The sequence below is a fragment of the Sphaerodactylus townsendi genome, linkage group LG05 (genome assembly GCF_021028975.2).
Source record: "Sphaerodactylus townsendi isolate TG3544 linkage group LG05, MPM_Stown_v2.3, whole genome shotgun sequence".
Taxonomy (NCBI): Eukaryota; Metazoa; Chordata; class Lepidosauria; order Squamata; family Sphaerodactylidae; genus Sphaerodactylus; species Sphaerodactylus townsendi.
This window is the reverse complement of record NC_059429.1, coordinates 96,112,965-96,135,001: the sequence shown is the minus strand read 5'-3', so window position 1 is coordinate 96,135,001 and position 22,037 is coordinate 96,112,965. Positions and strand designations below refer to the sequence as shown.

General features: G+C 42.4%; 1 protein-coding gene across 1 annotated transcript in view; it reads right to left on the bottom strand.

Moving 5' to 3' along the window:
* Window positions 1–19,753, bottom strand: part of LOC125432428 (bile acid receptor-like) — a 29,753-nt gene extending 10,000 nt beyond the window's left edge. Inside the window, exons 1-7 of the mRNA XM_048495931.1 lie at window positions 19,524–19,753; window positions 8,163–8,288; window positions 7,125–7,487; window positions 3,922–4,062; window positions 694–824; window positions 503–607; window positions 297–396 (exon numbers count right to left, since the gene is read on the bottom strand). Coding sequence (XP_048351888.1) covers window positions 297–396; window positions 503–607; window positions 694–824; window positions 3,922–4,062; window positions 7,125–7,487; window positions 8,163–8,253 — 931 coding nt within the window. The 5' untranslated portion in view covers window positions 8,254–8,288; window positions 19,524–19,753. The remainder of the gene's footprint in view (window positions 1–296; window positions 397–502; window positions 608–693; window positions 825–3,921; window positions 4,063–7,124; window positions 7,488–8,162; window positions 8,289–19,523) is intronic.
* Window positions 19,754–22,037: the final 2,284 nt, after the last annotated feature.

Genomic DNA, 22,037 nt, shown 5'->3' with positions numbered 1-22,037 from the left:
AATCATGAACAAACATTTGGTTTGTTCCTAGAGTTCCTAGGAAAGGATGAAGAGTTTATTTAAAATCCTTGCAAATGAATTTGCATATACTTAGCCTTGTAAAGCAAATAATGCAATGTTAAAGGATACCTTTCAAACCACTGATAAGAAGAAACCCTCACAGTACATTCAATGTTTTCATATTTTTGTCCACAACCAACACAGCAACACCTCTGAACTGACCATATTTATTTTATTTATTTATTATATTTATATACCGCCCTCCCCGAAGGAAAAAGTTGCCTGGAAAAAGTTACCTGGGAGTCGTTTTGTAAAATCCACTAATACCTGCACATGAATCACAGCTGATTCTGAAAGTCGTAGAAAGTTCTCTTCAGGATTGGTAGTTTCCTGTAACTAATTAAAGGCATTAGAGCTTAGTGAACCATACCATTAGAAAGTAAGAATTCCAAATGTAACAATAATATCTTGATACGATGTTCAGTATTTGCTGAACACATACAAACTTCTTTGCTTCCTCCAGGGGAATTGTGCATTTTTGATGAGCAGCGACAATATGATCAATGAGCTGATGTTCCCCAGGAGTAAATTCCAACTTTTCCTGGACCTTTAATAGACAGATGTAGATAACTTTGAGGCAGGATTGAAATTTAAAGTGAAATAATAATTACAAATAAGAAATAGTGACTTTACTTTTAAAGGTTTGGTGGTAGAGGATACATGTTGTTTGTTGTCCAGTCCTTCATCTTCCATTTTGATGTTACATAGGAAGCTGCTCTTCTTTCTCAGTCGCTTTGATTTACACTGGACTTCTGTCAATAGACCTTTGAGTAATGTATATAAGAGCAAATACTTAGTACCAAACCTCACATTGTGTTAGAGATCTCAAGTTGGACATTCTGACATTCTTTTTGATCCTCAAAAGTAGTCTTGGGTCTGCAATTTGGATTGGCTCCATGAGGCTGAGCACACACACACACCCCACACACACCCATACATATATCACCATTTTCTAAAAAGAAACTGGACACTCATGGCAGTAATTAGTTCTTGTAGAGGAAAAAAAGACATGGGATCTGGATTCTTTCCCTGCTAAGGGTAACTGTAGCCTGGGGAAATCTTTAACACAGGGCCTTTCCCCACTTTTCCCTCTCCCACTGTCACTGTGCGCTACTCACTGTGCACGTCATTTCTGGCGCACGCCCTGGCTTCCCCATGACCCCGCACTCTGCGCGGGGTCGTCAAAAGGCGCCGTTTTCTCCAGCACCAGGAATGATGCGCGCTGAGGGGTCGCGAAAGCGGCAGCCTCTGTAGTGGGGAGTGCCCTGGGACCCTGCGCTACTTGGCCCGAGTAGCGCGGAGCAGAAGATAAGTGGTGAAAGGCCCACAGAAAATGGTGTGAGGGGAGAGTTAAACCCCCCGGCTCACATTTTCTAACTAGTCTGAAACATTCTCTAACTCCCAACACTCATGCAAGTTAGGGGCAAAAACGTATTGGGAGATCCAATAACAGATCTTCAATGTAAGGTATAAGTGAGCTACTTAAAAAGTATCATTGTTCTAGTATACCCTTGTGTGCCACCCTTGTGTGCCACCCGTGTATACCTGATCCTAAGCAAAGAAGCCATCTACCTCATTTAAGTAATTTTTATGAAAGTAAAATGTTTATATCCCATTTGAAACCATTTGCAACAGAGTAAAGCAATAACCAGTCAAATAAATTAGAAACAATAAATACAACAAAATCCACAGGAGTAATAACATGGGCCTTTCAGAAGAGATAGTTTTACATTGTCTCTTTTTATTTTTATTATTATTTATTTAACTTGATAGGCTGCTCTACCCGCAGAGGGCTCAGAGCGGTTTACATCATGCAAAACAAACAATAAATAACAAAGCACAAAAAAGACAAATAGAATAATTCAGTTAAAATTCAATAAAATGCAATAAAATCAGTAGCAACAATAAAGGCACCCAACAATAGATGGTGTCTGGTCCTAACCCCCCCCTCCCCCCCCCCCGGGAGGGGACCAAAAATGCAAGAATTGAAACAGATGATACACTGGGCATCAAGAAGTGTTAAAACTAGAAGGCCAGAAGAACTCCATATCTCTTAGGGGAAGTTATACTGAAGTTTCAGAGCATTTATTGTAAAAGCCCTGTTCCTGGTTCCACGTATTATCACTTCATGCAGCATACTGGACCTGTGTAAGTCCACAGGGACAGATCACAGGACTGGCTGCCAGTTTCATAGATTCTGGTATGCTCAGTTATATGCATGAACTCAGTTATAAATCTCACTGACTTTAATTAGACTTATTCCTATATAAGTGCAAATAAGATTGCAATCACAGCACACTTACCTATGAGGAAGAACTTCTGGATACAGTTGAGTTTTACTTCCAAATAAACAATCTCAGAATGGGGCTGCAATGTTTCTTTTTCATCTAACATTATTTTTAGATACTGATACACAATACATGTGGAAATAAATACCACCTATATTCTGGAGACTAGGGAATTCCTTTTGTGGGGAATAGTTGCTTTTGAGTATCAGTGGCATATTTACCTAGGGGACATGGGGTACCTTATGTCCCCGGGCGCCCCCTAGTGGTGGGTGCAAAAATTTCAGGTTCATTTGTGTGCTTTTTGTATTTTTTTAGTGTTTTTTCAGTTTTTAGTCTGCAGGGGATGCAGTTTTTAGGCTAGCAGCACCAGAATGTCAGGGATTTTTCAGAAGACCCTCCTGATGATACCACCCAAGTTAGGTAAGGTTTGGTTCGGGGATCCAAAGTTATGGACTCCCAAAAGGGGTGCCCTCATCCCCCATTGTTTCCAATGGGAGCTAATAGGAGATTGGGGCTATACCTTTGAGGGTCCATACTTTTGGACCCCCTGAACCAAACTTCACCCAACCTGGGTGGTATCATCAGGAGAGTCTCCTAAAGATACCCTGAAAGTTTGGTGCTGTTAGCTTAACAATTGCACCCCTGACAGCAGGCACCCTCCAAATTTCTCCAGATTCTCCTTTTAAATCCACCCTCTTTTTGCATGGACTTAAAGGGAGAATGTGAGGTCCCCAGTTTAAACATTGAAAGAGATTATGTTTGGGGGTGGATTCCACTGGAGGTGTTTTGTGAGAGATGATGCTGACATTTGTTTGGTAAATGTTTTGCTGGGGGTGATTTGTGAGAGATTCACATGCTTAATACCCACTTGCACTGGCTTGGAGCTGTTTCTCAGGCTAATAACCTACCTCATAGGGTTGGTGTGAGAACAAAATTAGGAAAGAGAGTTGGTAGGGAGAGAGCCATGTATGTTTTGCTGGGGGTGGAGGTGGGTGATTTGTGAGAGATGATGCTGACATTTGTTTGGTAAATGTTTTGCTGAGAGTAATTTGTGAGAGATTTACATGCTTAATACCCACTTGCAGTGGCTTGGAGCTGTTTCTCAGGCTAACAACCTACTTCATAGAGTTGGTGTGAGGACAAAATTAGAAAAGACAGTTGGTGGGGAAAGAGCCATGTATGTTTTGCTGGTGGTGGAGGTTGGTGATTTGTGAGAGATGATGCTGACATTTGTTTGGTAAATGTTTTGCTAGGGGTGATTTGTGAGAGATTTACATGCTTTATACCCACTTGCACTGGCTTGGAACTGTTTCTCATGCTAATAACCTACCTCATAGGGTTGGTGTGAGGACAAAATTAGGAAAGAGAATTGGGTGGGGGAGAGAGCCATTTATGTTTTGCTGGGGGTGGGACGTGTTTTGTGAGCTGGTGCATTATTTGGTCGTGGTGAGCCGCCCATGGGGGGGGGGGCGCCAAACTTAGGTTTTGTCCCTGGGCTCCAGTTTGCCTACATACGCCTGAGTATATCTGAAAAAAGTTCAGAAGCCAAGCTGTTCCTATGTTAGGCACTTACATTCAGCAAGCATTCCCACAGCTTTACACTTCTTGAGGCGACACTCCTGACATTTTCTCCTCATATACATATCCATTTCACAGTGACCACCATTCTTGCATCTGTAGATTGCATTTTTTGTGATGCTGCGTCGGAAAAATCCTAGCAGAATAAAGATTTGCAATGGTAAGAATAAGGGAAAACTTCCCAGTACTTATCTGCAAAGTGCCTTGATTTAATTGACATTGTACAGAAACATAAGTGCAATATTTATCAACAAATACAATCGGAAAATAAAGGTGTACAAACCAGAAATCAATGCTGGAGAATGGACACTCTCCATAGAATATGAGTAGAAAGAGAGATGATGCTATATTTCTAAAATTCTGATTAAATTACACATGATATCATATGTAAACTGAGAAATAAAATGTCATCTTGAGAAAATGAGTCCAAGCAAATTGTTGGAAGCAAAGGATTTTGCTCTGTGTCTTAACCTCAAACATCAAAGGGGGGTTTGACTAGACATTTCCTTCCTTCCTGCTTTCCCACCTCCACATGCACATATGCCACATGCACTTTTCCATCTTGCCACCATACAGGCAGGACACAAGTCCTATATCTCCATCCATCCTATTTAGTTAGGCTAGATCAGGAAACTATGTTTACTCTATTCTATCCAGAAATGGAGTTCCTTTAATAAATCAAGTATATTAGTTTGTATAGATAATCAGAGTAATTCTGTCCCTTGCACTTACAAAGATTGGAAAAATCTAATGCAAATATTGCTTTGAAATTCATTTTAGAAAAGAATCAAGGTCAAGTAATTTCTTCATCCTTTGCAAACCTGGGACTCAGGTGGCAGCATGGGACCCTCTGTATTATAATCATATAAAAAGAGATAATGTGACATTACAGTCATGTGACAGGAAGAATCCTGCCTTTTTTTTAAAAAAAGGAATCATCTCCACTATTGAGTGACTTCACCTGTACTTCTCAGTGCGTATGCAAAGAGATGCAAAAGACAGTGGTGTAGCACCAACGGGCCAGGTGGGGGCATGACGTCCTGGGCAAAGCCGGGGCAGAGGTGTGACCAGGTCATGGAAGGGGCGTTCTGGGGCATTCCAGGGCAGGGTGGGCGCTGCGGCGGCAGAGGCATGCATGCACCCCTGGCGCAGTTTCCCCTCGCTCCACCTCTTGCAAAAGATGTGACACTCCTGCTGTTTTTTGGATATACACTGGAAGCAAATCTCTCTCTCTCTCTCTCTCACACACACACACACACACACACACACACACACAAAGAGAAATAGCAATTGTATACAGGCTTTTGACCCATGGACTCCATATCTAAACTGAAGGTCTGGGAGAATGAAGATCACTGGCTTAATAGTTTTAAAAGCAACCTAAATGAAATGTAACATACATATACTGTACAAAACAACAACAGTGGGAATAGAAAACAGGATTACAAACAAATTGCATTTAACATATCTAAAGTATGACTTGCAGGAAAGCTAACATCTACAACAGCTTACATATGATATCATTTAACAAGACAATGTAGCATGTGGTTAAGCATGCTGGATTAAAGGAGATCTATGCATGATTAATTATGTATTAGATCAGACTTCTAATCATTGAGTTATCAGAATTCAGAATAACCACAACCCTCACTTCTAGTCCACACTTAACAGTTTGTCCGGGAGCGGCGAGCCCCCCCCTCCCGGACTTACCGCCGCCGCTGGCCACGGACTCGATGGCCGCCTCGCCGCCACGCCCGACGCCATCCCAGCGGCTGGATTGGGCGGCCGAGGGCTTCGGGCTGGCGGCAGACCGTCAGGGCGGAGAGCCCTCGGCAGAGCGCTCGGAGCTCCGGCCCGCCCGCCGTGCTAAGCCTCCATGCGGCCAGTCCTGGCTCGGAGGGGGAGGCAGCGACCGGGGACGGCGGACGGGCTGCGCCCAGCGGGAACGATGCCCGCAGCGCGCTACCGCCCGAGGGACTTGCTGGCGGCGCTCCCCAGGAGAACCTCAGCGGGACTTTTGCGGCTTTCGGCCCACCGGCGCCGCCCGGCGATGCGGCCCTCCGGGCACAAATCGTCCGGCATGACAGAGGCGAGGCCCGGAGGTCTGGAAGAAGGCAGAGCGAGAGGGGCCTTTAAGGTGTGGGGCGGCGAGGGGATAAAAGGGGAAGAACAGCAGCAGCTGGGAGTTGTGGGACAGGAGGCAGAAGGAAGGGTGTGCAGAGAGGGGCTGGAGAGCGGAAGGAGAAGGAGAGGTTGGGAAGGGCCAGCTGAGGGACAGGAGGGGAGTGGGGGAGGCCTGTGGAGAGAACAGGCCCCCCAGTTCTGGGACAGGGAGACTTGTGGAGCAAACAAGCTCCCTCGGGGAAACAAAGGGGAGTCCTGTGGGAGGAACAGGCTCTCCCAGGGGAACTGTGTGGAGAGGCCAGGCGGGCCCTGAGGGGGTTTAGGCCCCACTGTTTGACCACCCCTCCCTAGAACAGGGGTGAGGCCGGGAACAAGAACCCCGGGTAGGGTTTGGAGGGAAGGCATCAGGGCTCCCCCGCGGTACTCTGGAGGGGGACCCTGACACAGTTTATCCTTTAACTTAAAGCCAGTACTTAAAGCCAAGTTCAGTTTTGCCCAAGAAGACATTCAGATGATCAAAGTGTACTGTACATCGCTGGGACTAAAAGCATTTACTGCAAACTGTAAAAAAAAATATCACGTAGCTAATTGCCACAAGTGATAGGGCAGTTATTTAGAGGTTTCTGCTTATTACTCTTTTTCACAGTGTGTGTGTGTATATATATTTAAATTTTCTTTCCCTTGGCCTTCCTATCCTCTAGAGGGCATGCATGCACCAGAACTCCAGAATGCTCAAAATCAACAACCATACTCAGGGTAGGGAACCTGCGGCTCTCCAGATGTTCAGGAACTACAATTCCTATCAGCCCCTACCAGCATGGCCAATTGGCCATGCTGACAGAGGCTGATGGGAATTGTAGTTCCTGAACATCTGGAGAGCCGCAGGTTCCCTACCCCTGCGCTGGTGATTCAGAAGGCAAACAGAGGTACTGCCACAGCCACTAGCTTCTGTCTCTCTAAATAACTTGTTTGTCTTGCTGATTTATACAGTCAATGTTCATCATGCTGGATTTCCCCCCTGCTTTTGAAATGTAGATCATTTACTTTCCAGTCTTAAAACTCTTTCCCAGTTACCTTTGCAGCCTTCACAAGTGAGTGCGTTGTAATGATATCCTGAAGCCTTGTCCCCGCATACCACACAGAGCTCTTCTTGTCCCTTTATTCTCAAGGAGGAGTGACTAAGCCTGGGTCTTTTCTGTCCAGGATAGCTACTCTCATCATTATGGCCGCCCATGAAGGTGGGCTTCGTGAGTTCACAGCTGTTAATGATGCACTGTCCATCAGTGTATTGAGAGTCCAAGTTGTATGCACTGTACTGAGACTGGGAAGATGGTGTCTGTAGCACTGGAGGAAACTGAACGGTTGAATATTGGCAATAGGGAGCATTCTGGAAGTCAAGGTCTTGCAACGGGTAACTGATGTGCTCTGGTAAAATGTCTAGATTGATTAGGGGAGGAATCACAAAGAAACAGTATATTAATTTAGGATTTGAAAGCCTTTAATTTTAGATTATGTATTTGTGATACGTCCAGATAATTATTTTTCAGAAAGGCAACCTATGTATACTTGCTACTAGCTTCTTTTGGCAATATTACTTTTGATGGAGTGTTATGCTTTTAATTTAAAAAAGGGGGTGACAATAAAGCAAGTTTAATGTTTAGTGCCAGTTTTCAAAAGCATCGTAGGGATCAGGTGTGCAAGATGCAGTAAATGCATAACTCTGACACTATGAGCCACTTGAAATGCCATATTACAAGATAGAAAACTGATAGAATGAAAAAGGGTCTGTAGGAAATATGCACAATATTTTTAAAAAATCAGAATGGTTTTATTTTACTTTAATTATGCACCCCACATTATCCTTAAGTATAAGACACTATACAGTGCCTTTAAATACATTCTTTGAATTATTTTGAATCTGTCCAGGAGCAGAACGTTGAATCCTGTATGCATGTTATCTCCTCCCTATTGGGTAAATTACTAGTCTTCCCCAAACAAGAAATGGCATCCCTGGATCCTTCTTCAGAATGTTTTCATTTACTATTTAACAATGTGAAACACTGGTTTACATATGGATAAACATTTCCCGATTATTATTATTATTTTACTCACCATAATACTGAATTTGCTCACTAAGACAGTACCCATCAGGGACTGTCACAAAGGCATTTGCCATGCTCTGTTCCAGTTCCCACTGCTTCATTCAGTCTGGGGTATTCTGTGCTTTCAAAAGCAAACCTGAGGAAAGGGAAAACTGCTAATTATTTTTAACATCACAATAAGAAAATTTCCAGAAGCTAAGTGGAAGGAGATGAAAAAGGCAGAGAGATTGACTGCAGGTTACAATAGCAATATCCCTGAGTAAAAATTACTGTGATTACAACATATCACACATTTGGTCTTGCTTTTGAAGAAATCACCAAGAATCTGATCCCAACTAACAACCTGTTCCTTTGTACTTTACTCAAATAATTATCATGCCATTATTTCAACTGGATCTTTAAAATAATTCCTCCCCACTATTGATTGGATTATTTTGGGTATTGGGATTGCCTTTCTTCCTTAAGAGCCACATACACTGCCATCTTTAGCAGAGCTGTGCCTTTCTAAAACCATTAAAGTCAATGGGTTCAACAGGGTGTTTCATGGAGAAAAAGAAGGGACATATTTTCAAATGGTGAGAACTACCAACTGTAGAATAATCAGACTTTTGAGAGAGTTTAAGGTTTGCACTGCCAAGGATAGGCAGACAGACAGAAAATGTCTTACTCAACACAGTGTATACAAACCAGTGTATTCTAAGGAACATAAGCCCTTTTCAAATGTCTACTGTACATAAAATGAATGCGAACAGAGGGGCAGCAGGACTGTGGTGGCAAGTGACACCGGCACCTACACCCATTCATTGCCTGATAGGAATAAAGCCATTTCCCACAGAGACCAACCAGATGCCTCTGAGAACTGCACAAGCAGGACATCCAGGGAATCATTTTCTCCGAGGGCTACCAGCCCCCCCCCCCCCCCCCGGCCACTGGTGTAAAGATGATAGATCCAAGATGGGAAAGTCCTGGAGATTTGGGAATGGAGCCTGGAGAGAACAGAGACCTCAACAGGGTATCATGCCATAAGTGTTTTGCAAGTGTCTGTCAAAACCCATTTATAAAAAGCAACTGAGAATCTGTCTCTTCTGTTCTACTGTTTATGTATATATAAAGCAGCCATTTTCTCTAGGTGAGCTGATTTCAGTAGTCTGGAGATGAACTACTATAATTTCAGAGGATCCCCAAGTCCTACCTGGAGGTTGGTATCCCTATTTTCCCCAGCTGCAACACTTCAGCAATTGGCTCTCAGAAGGACACTGATCCTGTTCATGGAGGCTCATTTAGCCATCATGGCAAATAGTTCTTGATTATTCATGATGAACATTCTAGTGCCCGCTTAGAGATGAATGGATGTGAAAAACATCATCCTCTTTTCACAAGAAGCAGTAAGAAGTAATAGGAAGGAGTCATCTCGGCATAAACCTTTCCAGCTCAGAGAGCTGACGAACAATGTTAAGACCTCAATTGAATGGATGTGTTGGTCTCTCAACGAAACTCTGAACTGAAGGATATGTGGACTTCTTACTCTGTTGAATACTAACCAGAAGGAAGGGACCAGTCTTCTCTAGATGGCATAGTCAAAAGAGGATGAATAATAACACCTGTCTGTCCACTCAATGGAATGCTGAATGCATGCCACATTCCTTACCAGTTAAAAGGAGAATGCCCACATGTTTTCATGATCCCCTGGCTTTTCCTCGTGTGCATGGAAAGCTTCCTCTACCCAAGAAATGTGTGCATTTTTTTATAAAGTGTGCCTCGCTTGCTCCATTCTTCAGAGCAGGAAGCCCACATTTGCATGTATAAGGGAAAAAAGCCTCTCCTAAGTGCATGCACACAACACTGAGGAAGCCTTCCCCAGCCACCAGTGCCTAAAACACACAGGGCCTTTCCCCACTCTCCACGATCCCCCCTGTGCCACGCGCTGCATCCCTGGTGCGCGCCCGGGCGTCCCCACGACCCGCACTCTGCGTGGGGTCATCAAGAGGCGCCGTTTACAAGAGCGCCAGGGATGCCGCGCACTGAGGGGGTGCAACAGCGGCAGCGTCAGGGCGGCTGCGCTGTCGCCGCCCCAGTCATGGGGAGTGCCAGGGGACCCCGCGCTACTTGAGGAGAGTAGCGCGGGGCTTAAGGTAAGTGGGGAAAGGCCCACAGTCCCTTCGTGTGTGTATGTGTGTGTGTGTGTGTGATCAGAGCCTCAGTAGAAAATCAAGCAGCCCCAGCCATGCTCGCCAAGCTCAGTCCATTAAAATGCAAACAGCAGTCAGCTCTCAGAGCCATTAATGGGTAGAGCCATCCCCTGTAGCCTTTGAAGCAGTAGTGTAATGTGCATGTACATCTACGCAACACCTTTTGCAGCCCTAAAGCAAAGAATGTCAGGATAACACCTCTAAGCGAGCTGGAAGTGAAGCCAGAAACCTTAAACGGTTACATAGAAAACCCAGCAATAGAAACTTCAGGGTCTTCCAAAACATTAGAGAAAAGCATTCCACAATAGCATCTTTAAATAAGGTTAAAGAAATTGCAAAGGACAGCCCTATCTACTGGTCTAGTAACATTGCAGGAAAAGTCGCTGCTTGGTGGTTGAGGTTGGAACTGCAACATTTCCAAATTAAGTATTAGAAAATGTTGGGCAATTCCGAAGCTTCCGCTGGAGGAAGCTGCATGTAGACTTCGGAGCATGCAAAAAAGCCATGGACAAGCCCTCAACCCTGGTGCATCAGAAATCACACTGGCTTCGCACCTGGGGAATTTCATCATACCTAAGGTATCCACGTTAGGAATCCCAGCAGCAGAACAGCACGAGAGTTCCTCTCAAGTGGGCCTACACCAGCAGGGCATCCCTCGAGCACCCTCATGGCAACCCACACAATTATGTCTGCATTAGTTTGGATCTCAGCTGTGACTGCTGGTCCTCCTGCCACCTCTGCAGTCACCAGTCATATCAGACAAACTCACCTGACCACAACTGCTCCAGGATGGAATTAGTCTGATCTCATAGAGCCCCCAATGAACTCATCAGTTATTACCAGAGCACCTACTACATTGTATACAGCTCAGGCAGTGCAGTGGGGAGCTGGCCTATATCTGGCACAATTTCAGCTGTTCCTCCAGCTCCAGCACCAATGCCTCCAGTATATGACAGAGTATTACCTGGATCAGAATACAACATGTCACTCGCCTACATTTATCTCCCACAGGGCACCGGGGATTGCATGGCATCCAGGAAGCCTAGGCGGGACTTGATGGACAGAGGAGCCTAAAGATTTACTGACCATCCAGAAGACTACCTGCTATGGAAAGCTACATTTCAGAGGGTCATCAGAGACATGAAGCTGATCACAGGAAAGGAACTTATGCTGCTAGCTACATGGCTAGGGCCAGCATCCTCAATGCGAGCAAACTATCTATGCAGCTCGCGTCAATTAACCTTAAAAAGCACTCCAGCGGGCCGAGGACAGCTTGACGAGCACTATAGAGTGTCTTCTGAGATCAACAGCTCACTTAAACAGAGGCTCAAGAACTTTCCCAAACTGACCATTAAAGATCATCATGAGCTATGGGACTTAGCAGACTTCCTATCAGAGCTGCAGGCGGGTAAGGGCAATCTAGCGCTACTCAGGCTTACGTACCTCAACAAGTTCATGGCACGCAAGGATATCTGCTCCTGCTGTTTGAGACGAGGGGCCTGTAAGTGTACTAATACAAGGAGAAGAATCGCCAAGTCTATCCCCCCTTTTTGTTCCTCGTTAGCTTCATATCATGTGCAGCAAAAGTAAGGAATGGCCCGCAAACCAATAACGGATGTGTAAAGGATCATCTTCATTTCAGAAGAAGTAACAGGAAAGATTCAACTCTGTATAAACCTTTCCATCTCAGAGAGCTGACAAATAATGTAAAACCTCAATTGAATGGATGCATGGGTCTCTCAATAAAACTCTGAGCTGAAGGATGTGTGGACTTCTTACTCTGTTGGGCACTAACCAGAAGGAAGAGACCAGTCTCTTCTAGATAACATTAGAGAGATTAATAAAACTCCAAGGGATAGGAGCTTGGTTATATACAATGTCAAGAAAGCTAATTCAAGAGTAACATTTTTTTCAGCAGGAGAATGAAACAGTTGTGGAAATTTTTTTGCCATATTGCAAAATCTATGCTAATTCTCCAGGCAAAAAGTCAAAATAGCTCTGATTAGATAGCCTACCCACTCTTCATAGAATCCCACCCACCATTATATTCATGAGCAATTTGAATTCTAATAAAAGGGATGCACATATATTTCTCCACTGGCATTATTATTGGGGGCGGGGAGAACTATGTTAGGTTGTAGTTGGCCAAACCTGCAATTCACTATCTGTGTATCTATCTTTGCCAACTTTACTCTGTGCTACATTGGGCTAGTTTGGTGGCACAGGATGTTCAGTTGTGCAGGGAATTATACACACCCCAGTTAATGTGAGGAAAGTAGACTGCCAATTTCTCTGGGAATATAACTTTACACAGAAGCATGCTGAGCATTGAGCAGAGGTCTCAGTATGTAGGAAGGTGAAATCCAGAGGCAAGGAGACAGAAGGAGGGATGCAGAACAGGGAATGGTTTAAGAAAGAGGAACCTGAAGGAAAGGTGACTGATATGAGATGCAGGACAGGTAAAAGAGAACTGAGACACAAAGACCCATTAGGGGCCCTGAAGGGAAAAAATGATAGCATCAGGAAAGGCTGTTTGCTATGGAAGGGGAGAGAAGCAGACAAGAGAGCTTAAAAGGCTGGTTTGTGTCTAGAGAATGACATTCTGCCAGTTCAGTGCCTGCTGTCATTAATCTATCTCATCATTTACCTGAAATAGTTGGCTCTGGCCCATGAGAGTTTATGCCACAATATATGTAAGACAGAACACTCGGTCTTGGCACTGTGACCTGGCAACTTCAACACAATAGTCAAAGAACAGTGGGAGACTGAATTTCTCACATTGATCACTAAACAGCTTGTCATTTTCTTTTAATGCAGTTCTACATAACTGGTGTGTAAAAATCTCAGTTTTCTAAAGAGAATTGGGAAAGTTGAGAAATGCCTTAAAGTGTGCACAAAATGCCATCCTCCAGCCCAGAGCAAAAGTTATGGCATAGCTGGAATGTTGCCCCCATGCTGTTATCTGTTTGTAAATATTTGCTTAAAACAGAAGCACCTTGATGTGTCATGGATCCTTTATCGATGAGATCAGCTGAACATGTACAAAGTCTACATGTTTTAATCAGCAAATATGCATTTTTAACTAAAGGGGCAATCTTTTTCTGAAGTTCAGAATACTTTTGAATTTTGCTTTAAAGGAAATGCAGACATCTTTGAACTTTGAATAGCCCCATCCTACAAGGGATTCGTCAACTGCAAAGACCCCTCTTGGACTAGATGGTGAATGCACATTCCTATGCACCATGTAAAAATGCCATATGATAGATTATGATTACTTTGAAGAGTATGTAATACTTGAATAATTACTTGAAGAGTATGTAATAGGCCGGGACATATTGTTTTGTATGATTAAGCCTATAAATCAGACACATAAATCATACAGAAATACTATCCCCAATAAAACACTTTAAGTTCAATTGAAAAATCGATACATTAAGCTTTAATTAATGAATTCACTGTTACATATTTTTGCCTCTTGTCTAGAATGTGCAGACAGGATAGTGAAATTTGTTGGACAAACTAACATTTTGTGAGAAAATTGCAAGATATGCTTCTTCAAGCAAACACCCTCTTATACAGCATTGGGTGGGGTACTTTGGATGGGAAGCAGGAGGACTTCATGTATTAAATAAATTTGACATATGTTTAGTGTCTTAAGTAATAGTCAGATCTAAGCCTCTAGAGGTGAAGGCCAGTTGGTGAGCTCAAGTTGTGTTCACGCTGGTTTGGTTGCTATGTGTCCTCTGCCATTTGATCCGTTGAAATAATGTCGTGATTTAGATATTCATTAGAGATGAATTCATTAGCAAAAATGCTAAATCTGCTTTCGAAAGGTCTGCAGAAATTTGGAGGCAGTTTTCAAAGTGGGATATCAAATGCTATATAGTTTTTCCTTTTCCAGATATAAAGAATGTCACTTTTGTATCTAGCAGCAGTTTTTTTTAAAGTGCACACACAGGCCAGGTGTAAGCCAGGCCTCCTCTATGTGAGTTAAAACTTTGGGAGCTCTCAGTAAAGCTTTCAAAACAAATATCAACATTATAATCCATTCAATCCTGACCACTGCCTTTGCTTCCAAGCTGATAAAGCTCTAGTTTCCGATATTACATGTGTAAAAACTTACATGTAAACTATTGTGCAGTGGGGGGGAGGGGTTTGCCAGTAAAAGTTATTTCTCAAAGATTTAACTATAATTCCTGCCAGAGCTTTCTCCTTAGTTGGTTGGACAATTGCTTACTATCCCCAATGCCAATTAAATACATGTAGGTTTTGAGTATGGAGAGAAAGAACTATTTCTCTTGTCAACTTAGCAAAAATCCAGTTCAAAATTTTTTTCCCAAAAATGTTTTAAGTAATGTCCTGTCTTGTTCAAACTTATTTCCCATTCTAAAAGAACACAAAACTGTTTCATTGAAAGGAGCCAGTGTGATGCAGTGGTTAGAATGTCATAGTAGGCTTCGTAAGTCCTACGTTCAAACCCCCACTCACCCACAGAACTCACTGGGAGACCTTGGCCCAGTCATTCCTCTGTCTAACCCAGGGGTCGGGAACCCGCGGCTCGCGAGCCGCATGCGGCTCTTCCGCCGCTGTTCTGCAGCTCCATGAGCGGAGCCGCCGGCCCCATCTTCGCCCGCCCTACAGGAAGCAGGGCGGGCGCATCTCTCGCCCGCGGCCGGCCAGGCCGTGCCGTGGGCTTTACCTCCTGCCTGCCCCGCTGGTTGCGGGGCAGGCACTCTCCCGGCGGCCGGCAAGGCTGAGCCTCCAGGCCCATCTTTGCCCACCCTGCAGGCAGCAGGGCGGGCGCATCCCTCGCCCGCAGCCAGCCAGGCCGCGCCGCGGGCTTTACCTCCCGCCGACTTTGCTGGTTGCAGGGCCGCCGGCCCCATCCTCACCTGCCCTGCAGGCGCAGGGGGGAAGGTGAGTGGGCGGGGGAGGGCGAGCGAGCAAGTCGGCGGGGGAGCGGACGGGGGGCGAGCGAGTGGGCGGGGGGGAGCCAAATGGCTCTTTGAGGGGGAAAGGTTCCCGACCCCTGGTCTAACCTATGTGAGGATAAAATGGGGCTTCAGGGGCGGTGTCATGTATGCTGCCAGAATTCCTTGAATGGAGGATAGGATTTAAAAGAGCATAGTTGCTTCTCAGTAGCAATTCCACAACAATTATTTATGACACACAAATATCATATGCATTCCCTAAACAGGAATTTCCCATCTAATATGCATGTCCCTGGGTTGGGGATGACATGCTGTGCACTGCATATTGTAAATGTTTTAATTTAGAAAATTTTAATAATATAACGAGACACTTAAAATTGCTATCCCTAAGTAGAATCTTCATGATATTCTGACTAGCTATGAATAATACATTATAACTTGGCTCTGTAATTATGACAATTACGCAAATTTTTTAAAAGGCTGCATTTAAGGCCAGTCCTTTAGAAATCTAAATTGCACATAATTTATGCTGGGTGATTCTATGCAGAATAATGCACTTTCAATCCACTTTCAATGCACTTTGAAGCTTGATTTTACTGTGCAGAATAGCAAAATCCACTTTTAAACAATTGTGAAAGTGGATTGAATGTGCATTATTCTGCATGTGTGGAAGGGGTCCTTATGTGTGATTCTAGGTGATTCTTTTAATGACTGTCCTTTTTTATAGTGTCTGGGGAAAGTACAAAATTTAAGTTATTTTAGATTTACTTTTAGTGAAATGACAAGTTTAAGTCTTTTTCCCCTGTAGCATACTGGAATAGAATTTTTAAATAATCACTCATAAATGGAATTGTATTTCTACAAGAAGTTCCTATTCAGCAGCCATATTGTACACCTATAGAAATTGGGAAATATTAAAGAAACTGGGAACTAGTTGGTGATCTTGCAACTTATTAAAATTAAACAAGGCTCTCATTTGGAGTGCTGGGAACTTGACAACCTTGCCTTTAAAAATAGATTAATACCCACAGTGTAAAAATGTAAAATGAAATATCTATTTCATACAACTGTTAGTACTAATGGGCATATAAAGAAAAAATCTGGAAATTTGACCAAGAGAGTCACTTTGGCTGCAATTATTAATTACTAGCAAAGACACTGCTCAGCTGTTAATGTGTTATTAGTGGCAGAAAAATGCTATGCTTGCTGTAACTATTACACAATGTAGAGCATAGGTCTTGCAAGAGACCCTCCAGGGAGTACTTCAGCATGTTTAAACTGACAGTACATTAACATCTATCGTAAATATTTTGACAGTTGTGTCAAAAGGGAAATTTCTTAACCAGGGAGAATTTTAGGAATTCAAGCTGAAAGTCTTCTTGCATTTCTGTAGAGCACTCGTATCCTGGGAAAGAAAACAAGGTTGCAAAGCCATCGGATCTGAGTAGCAGATTTTAATCTTGATTTTGATCCTGCCCTAACCTTGCCTTCATCTTGCTGATATTGCATGTAATTAAATCAATGATAGACCAAAAGTTAATATTGTGCAGTAGTTAGAGTGATGGAGTGAAACTATGGTAGTCTGGATTCACATCCCCCCTCAACTACGAACTGTATTGGATGACCTTGGACCAGTTACCCCCTTCCATCCTAACCTATCTCTCAGGATTATTGTCACAGCAGAGGTGAGGAGCCCTGAGCTCCATGAAGAAAGGTTGGGATAAAAAGGCAAGAGAGAGAGAGAAGTAACTGACAGTACAACTCTAAGCAGAGTTACACTCTTCTAAATCGGTTGACTTCAATGGATTTAGAAGGAGTTGTGCTATAATTGCTGCATTATCATGTTCAAGGTATAATTTTGCCATTCTCAAAAAATCCTGCTACAATTCAAGCCATTAATTTTACAAAGCAAATGTTCACAATCACCAGTGAATGTTAGTTCTTTCCTGTCACAGTAGCAGTATCAAGTGGTAGATATTTAAATGTTTTATGATATTTTAAAATTAATGTTTGACACTGTTTTATTGCTTTATTTTGTAATCATTTAAGTGCCATGTAGCAGGAAATGCAACTTTAAACTGCCTGAAATAAATATAAGAGCCCGAAAGAGGCGGGGCGGTCTAGAAATTCAATTAATAATAATAATGTAGACATATTTTTTAAAAATCAAATTAAGATTGCAGTCTTAAGCATATCTCCTTGGAAATGAACTCCTCTGAAGCATGGTGAATTCAGACATGACCAGTTCCTACATGTAAATCAATTGATCCCAGGAAATAAGATCAAACCAATGTGTTAATTATTGTATGGTAAGGTTAGATAAATGTATTTTTTGTGTACAGCCAGAATTTTATTATGGTGGTTATCCACTGGTACTGAATACCACCACCTATTGGAGGGGTGGGCAGAGGAGTTATAGAAATTGGTGCAAACTTATATTTGAGAACCAGCAGTTTTTGTTTCTTTTCTTTAATACACACATACACATTGACACGCACAAAGGCATTGTGTACAGTGGGAGAAGTGAATTTAATTGATTTGTTTGATTGTTTAATAGCCCATCTTTCTCTCTGAGACTCAAGGCAGATTGTGTGTGTGTATTAAGTGCCATCACATAAAAAATACCCAATAAAGAATGTAATAAGACTGGAATTACAATATTAGATACCATAAAAAGTTCAAAAACAGACAGCAAGACAGCTAAAACAAGATCATCCATAAAATAAACTTGGGTATGAGCTGCAGTTGTTTTTACCCATTTGGAGGGTGGTACTTTCAGAAGGCTTTGTACAGGTTTCTTACAATCTTCCACACTAAAAATGTGTTTTTAATGAGTACATTGCCAATTAAATGCATTGCCCATTGCTCCTTACGTACACTTGATGTGACATTTTCACATCAAAATACACTTGTGTATCTTCATGATCCATGACAGCCCATATTTTCAATAGAGCTATTTTGTCATGATTGAGATAGATGTCAATGGACATTATTTTCAAGCAAGTTTGTTTAGGAATGCAGTTGCTCACTGATATATGCCACAATCATTTCCATCAACAGTATTTTTTAGATGCATTTCAGCAAGAGGGATTAATGCACATGATATTACAGATGATTGAGTTACTTTTTGAAAACCATTTTGTGTGAGCAAAGGACACTTCCAGGTGACACGCCTCCTGATTCCCTTATCAGTGCAGTGCTAAGGAAACTAACACCTGAGAAGGTTTCACTCTAGAACTGCACTATATATCTAGTGACTGCAATTTACAGAACACTGTAGGCTTGTATGGACCATCATTAGTGGCACAGAAAGTGTAACGCAAAAAGTAATGGTTGCCCTAAACTTCTGAGCTACTGTGTGCTATTTTTGCAAGGTATTCTCCCCTAAGTCCCTTTAGTCCTGTTGATAACAACAATCTAGAAGCTGTTGAACAGTCTAGAGACACACTCAGAGATTCCTAATATGAAGTACATTGTGCTTAAAAGGAATAAAGTAGTAATGAAAACCAAAGGGCTTTTCTCCCATTTTTGCATTTGGGATATCTATGCCTAGATGCCCAGTTTACTAAGTAGAATAATCTTCAAAAGGTATTTCACCATTCTAACCAGTTAAAAAGTATTTCCAAAGCTTTATTTTTATGAGCTTTTCCATTTTATTTGCCATTTCATTTTATCTCACTAAATGCCCAGAATCTGGAGGATCCAGAATTTTGCCACCACAAACTATTTTCATGGGTTTTTTCTCCAAATATTAATGTCAAACTCTGCATTCCCTTACAACTAACAACATGTCTTTTCATATTTAGATGTCATGTTTAGAAATTAATAAGCTTAAAATATTAATCCATAATTTTGAAAGGCACAATATATCAGGTAAGCAGCAATTCTCAGGTAAAACTGATTTCATATTTTGCCAGCCCAATGGATACAATGGGCATTTCCAGTATCAGAAGTATAAATTCAGTGTGCATCAGCAACCTATATAGGATCAGAGAAAACAGGCACTTTCCCCATCAAATCAGTATAGTTGAAAGGTACATTCATGCAGAACTATGATTGGCAATCCTATGTAGGACTATTAACTAAACTGCTAAAGATATTATATACATGAAACAAATTTTAAAATGACCAGACACATGCTTTATCATTCACATTGCATTTTCTGAAAAAGTAGTTGACAAATATGATGTTTACCAAGTACAAAATTCTATGAAGATTGCTAAATTTTCTAAAAGAAAATACAATACTTACTCTCTGTGGCACACTGTTCTGTCGTTCCTCTTTTGGGGTGCATCCAGTAATTGTATCTGAAGTCAAGCAAGCCTTTCTGCATTTATCAGTTTCTTTGGATTCTCTTTGGCTCCCCACACTTCACAGAGAAGCGCTTCACTCTATCTAAGACACAAACTTCCCACACAGCCGTCCCAAGGGTCAGAGCAAGGGCAGCAGCAAGACCGCATAAATCAAATAATAACTGAATCATCAGGGACAGAGGCTATTGGGATCCTCACGTCACATTTTCCCAGCAATCTCTCTCTCTCTCTCTCTGGCCAATGCTCTATACTTTTTTCTGTCTTGATTTAGAGTTTGGCATTTCCTCATCTTGATTGCTTAACACTGACAAACTTGTGGATCATCCACACTACTAAAAAGAAATACAAAATGGAGGCATTTTATAGCATGCTATATTGTGTGCTATAGTAATGAGATTTTTGGAAGCTGTAGGCAAAATCCATGTTAGCTCAACTACATAGCAACCTTTTTCTCTTTATTATAAAATGTCATGTGTATTACTCCGGTACCCCTGCTGCAGCCTCTTTGTAGCAGGAAGAGTTTTTTTCCCTGCACATACACATGTAACTCTGGAGGGGGCCTCTGCCCCCATCCATATACTCCTGGAGCGTCAAAGACAGCTATATACACAACTGTTCAGCTCTGGGCTATGGTTTGTTCTGAATAGGTTTTAATGTCTATAGGGTTGACTGGTCACTATATTTTGTGCTTGGAAAGAACATTTTACAGGTCAGATTTTTCTCTTTCTCTCTAATATAGGACCTTCTTTTCTTGTCAGAATCATCATCAGCTACTTGATTTCTGGTCTGGGTTGCTCCTCTCCTGCTTGTGGCACTCATTTATTGAATTATATAAATTGATCTATAGTGGCTGGGCTGGGGGGGGGCGGATTCATTGACTTGCTCTGGGGCAAGAGGTCAAACAACCCTAAGTGCTACCCAGCTGTTTGATTCCATGAACCATGCTGTCTTAGAGCATATATCTTTACAATAAAATTTGGGGCTAGATATGTCATTGTAATTTGTTATCAAGCATCTTCTACAATTAGGTTATTAAAATATTATGTTCAGATCACTTGCTCTTGGACACTTCTGTTGATTTAGTTGGGTTAGAGGAAATGATTAAAGACTAGTATCAATAATTAATCTTAAAAATTATTCACCTTATTCCCTCTATCCAGTCTTACATGGGACCGAGCAAGCACAGGCCAACAGGAGGGATAAAAAATATAAAGCTTTCTAAAACATTCAAAAAACTGTGTGCTCCCCCTCCCCTCCATTTTGCCCCAGCATTTCCCACCCAAACCAACACATGATGGAGGTGGAGAAAGAGAGTTCCCACAGTTCTCTCTTTGCTGCATTTGAGGGAGGATAGTTTCAAAAGCTTTCTCTTCAAGTGTTTCTTCTCAGTATTTTAATCAGAGAGTTTTTGGTAAAGAGTCAGGTCAAGGCACTCTTTAAAAAGTGTAGAGTGTGTGGGACTGATGGCTCAAAACAGCAAATAAAAATATTGTCTATTCTGTTTGGGGGGAGGTCACAAAACTGCAGCTTGTGAATTATGCTGCCAATTTGTCCCCAAAGATCCATCACACAAAAAATGCTTCGCTGAAAGTTACTTTGTGGGAGAAAGCACTAGGGACTCCTGATCTCGAGCCCAAAAAGCGCCCTGCTCAGCTGGAAAAATGGGCCTAAGAAGACAACAGGAAAACATAAAGTACATTCTATCAGCATCTCCTCAATGCCATGAATTGCCTTCCCCTCAATGTCGAAAGTTGCCTTCTCCTTGTCTCCATCCAAGAACTTTGACCTCATATCCCTTCTCCAATAATGAGAGCACCAGACTCCTACAATCTTCAAACAATGAGGTTTTTGAAGTATCTCTGCCTCCATCTTCATTGGTGCTGGTCTACAGAAGGCACTGTTTTGTATTAACAGCAAGGATAGCTGTCTGTCAGGAGTGCTCTGATTATGTGTTCCTGCATTGCAGGGGGTTGGATTTGATGTCCCTTGGGGTCTCTTCCAACTCTATACGTTCTATGATTCTAAGGAGCTATGCCTAAGAAGCTATGCCCCTCTCCTTTGAGTTGGATTCAAGAGGCCTCTGGTTCCCCTACCTTCCTACTTGGGGGTCAATGGGATCAGAAGCCATGTTACCATTTTATGCATATGCCTACAGTTTTCACATCCAAGCAGCGTCCTGAACCATCAACAATGATACAATTTTTTAGGCCCATGACACCGGGCAAACAGCTTCTGTCAGATTCTAAGAAAGGTCTGGCTCAGGGTTCTGACACAGATTCTGAATGGCTTCTTATGCCATCTCCAGATTATACTGTTGGTGATCAATTACCCATATTACCAACAGAGGTCTTGAAATTATACTCTGAACAGCTAATCAGGATATCCAAGGTATATCCTTCTGATTTGATACTCAATGTCCATTACAACTCTAATATGGGTCCAGTAGCCTTCC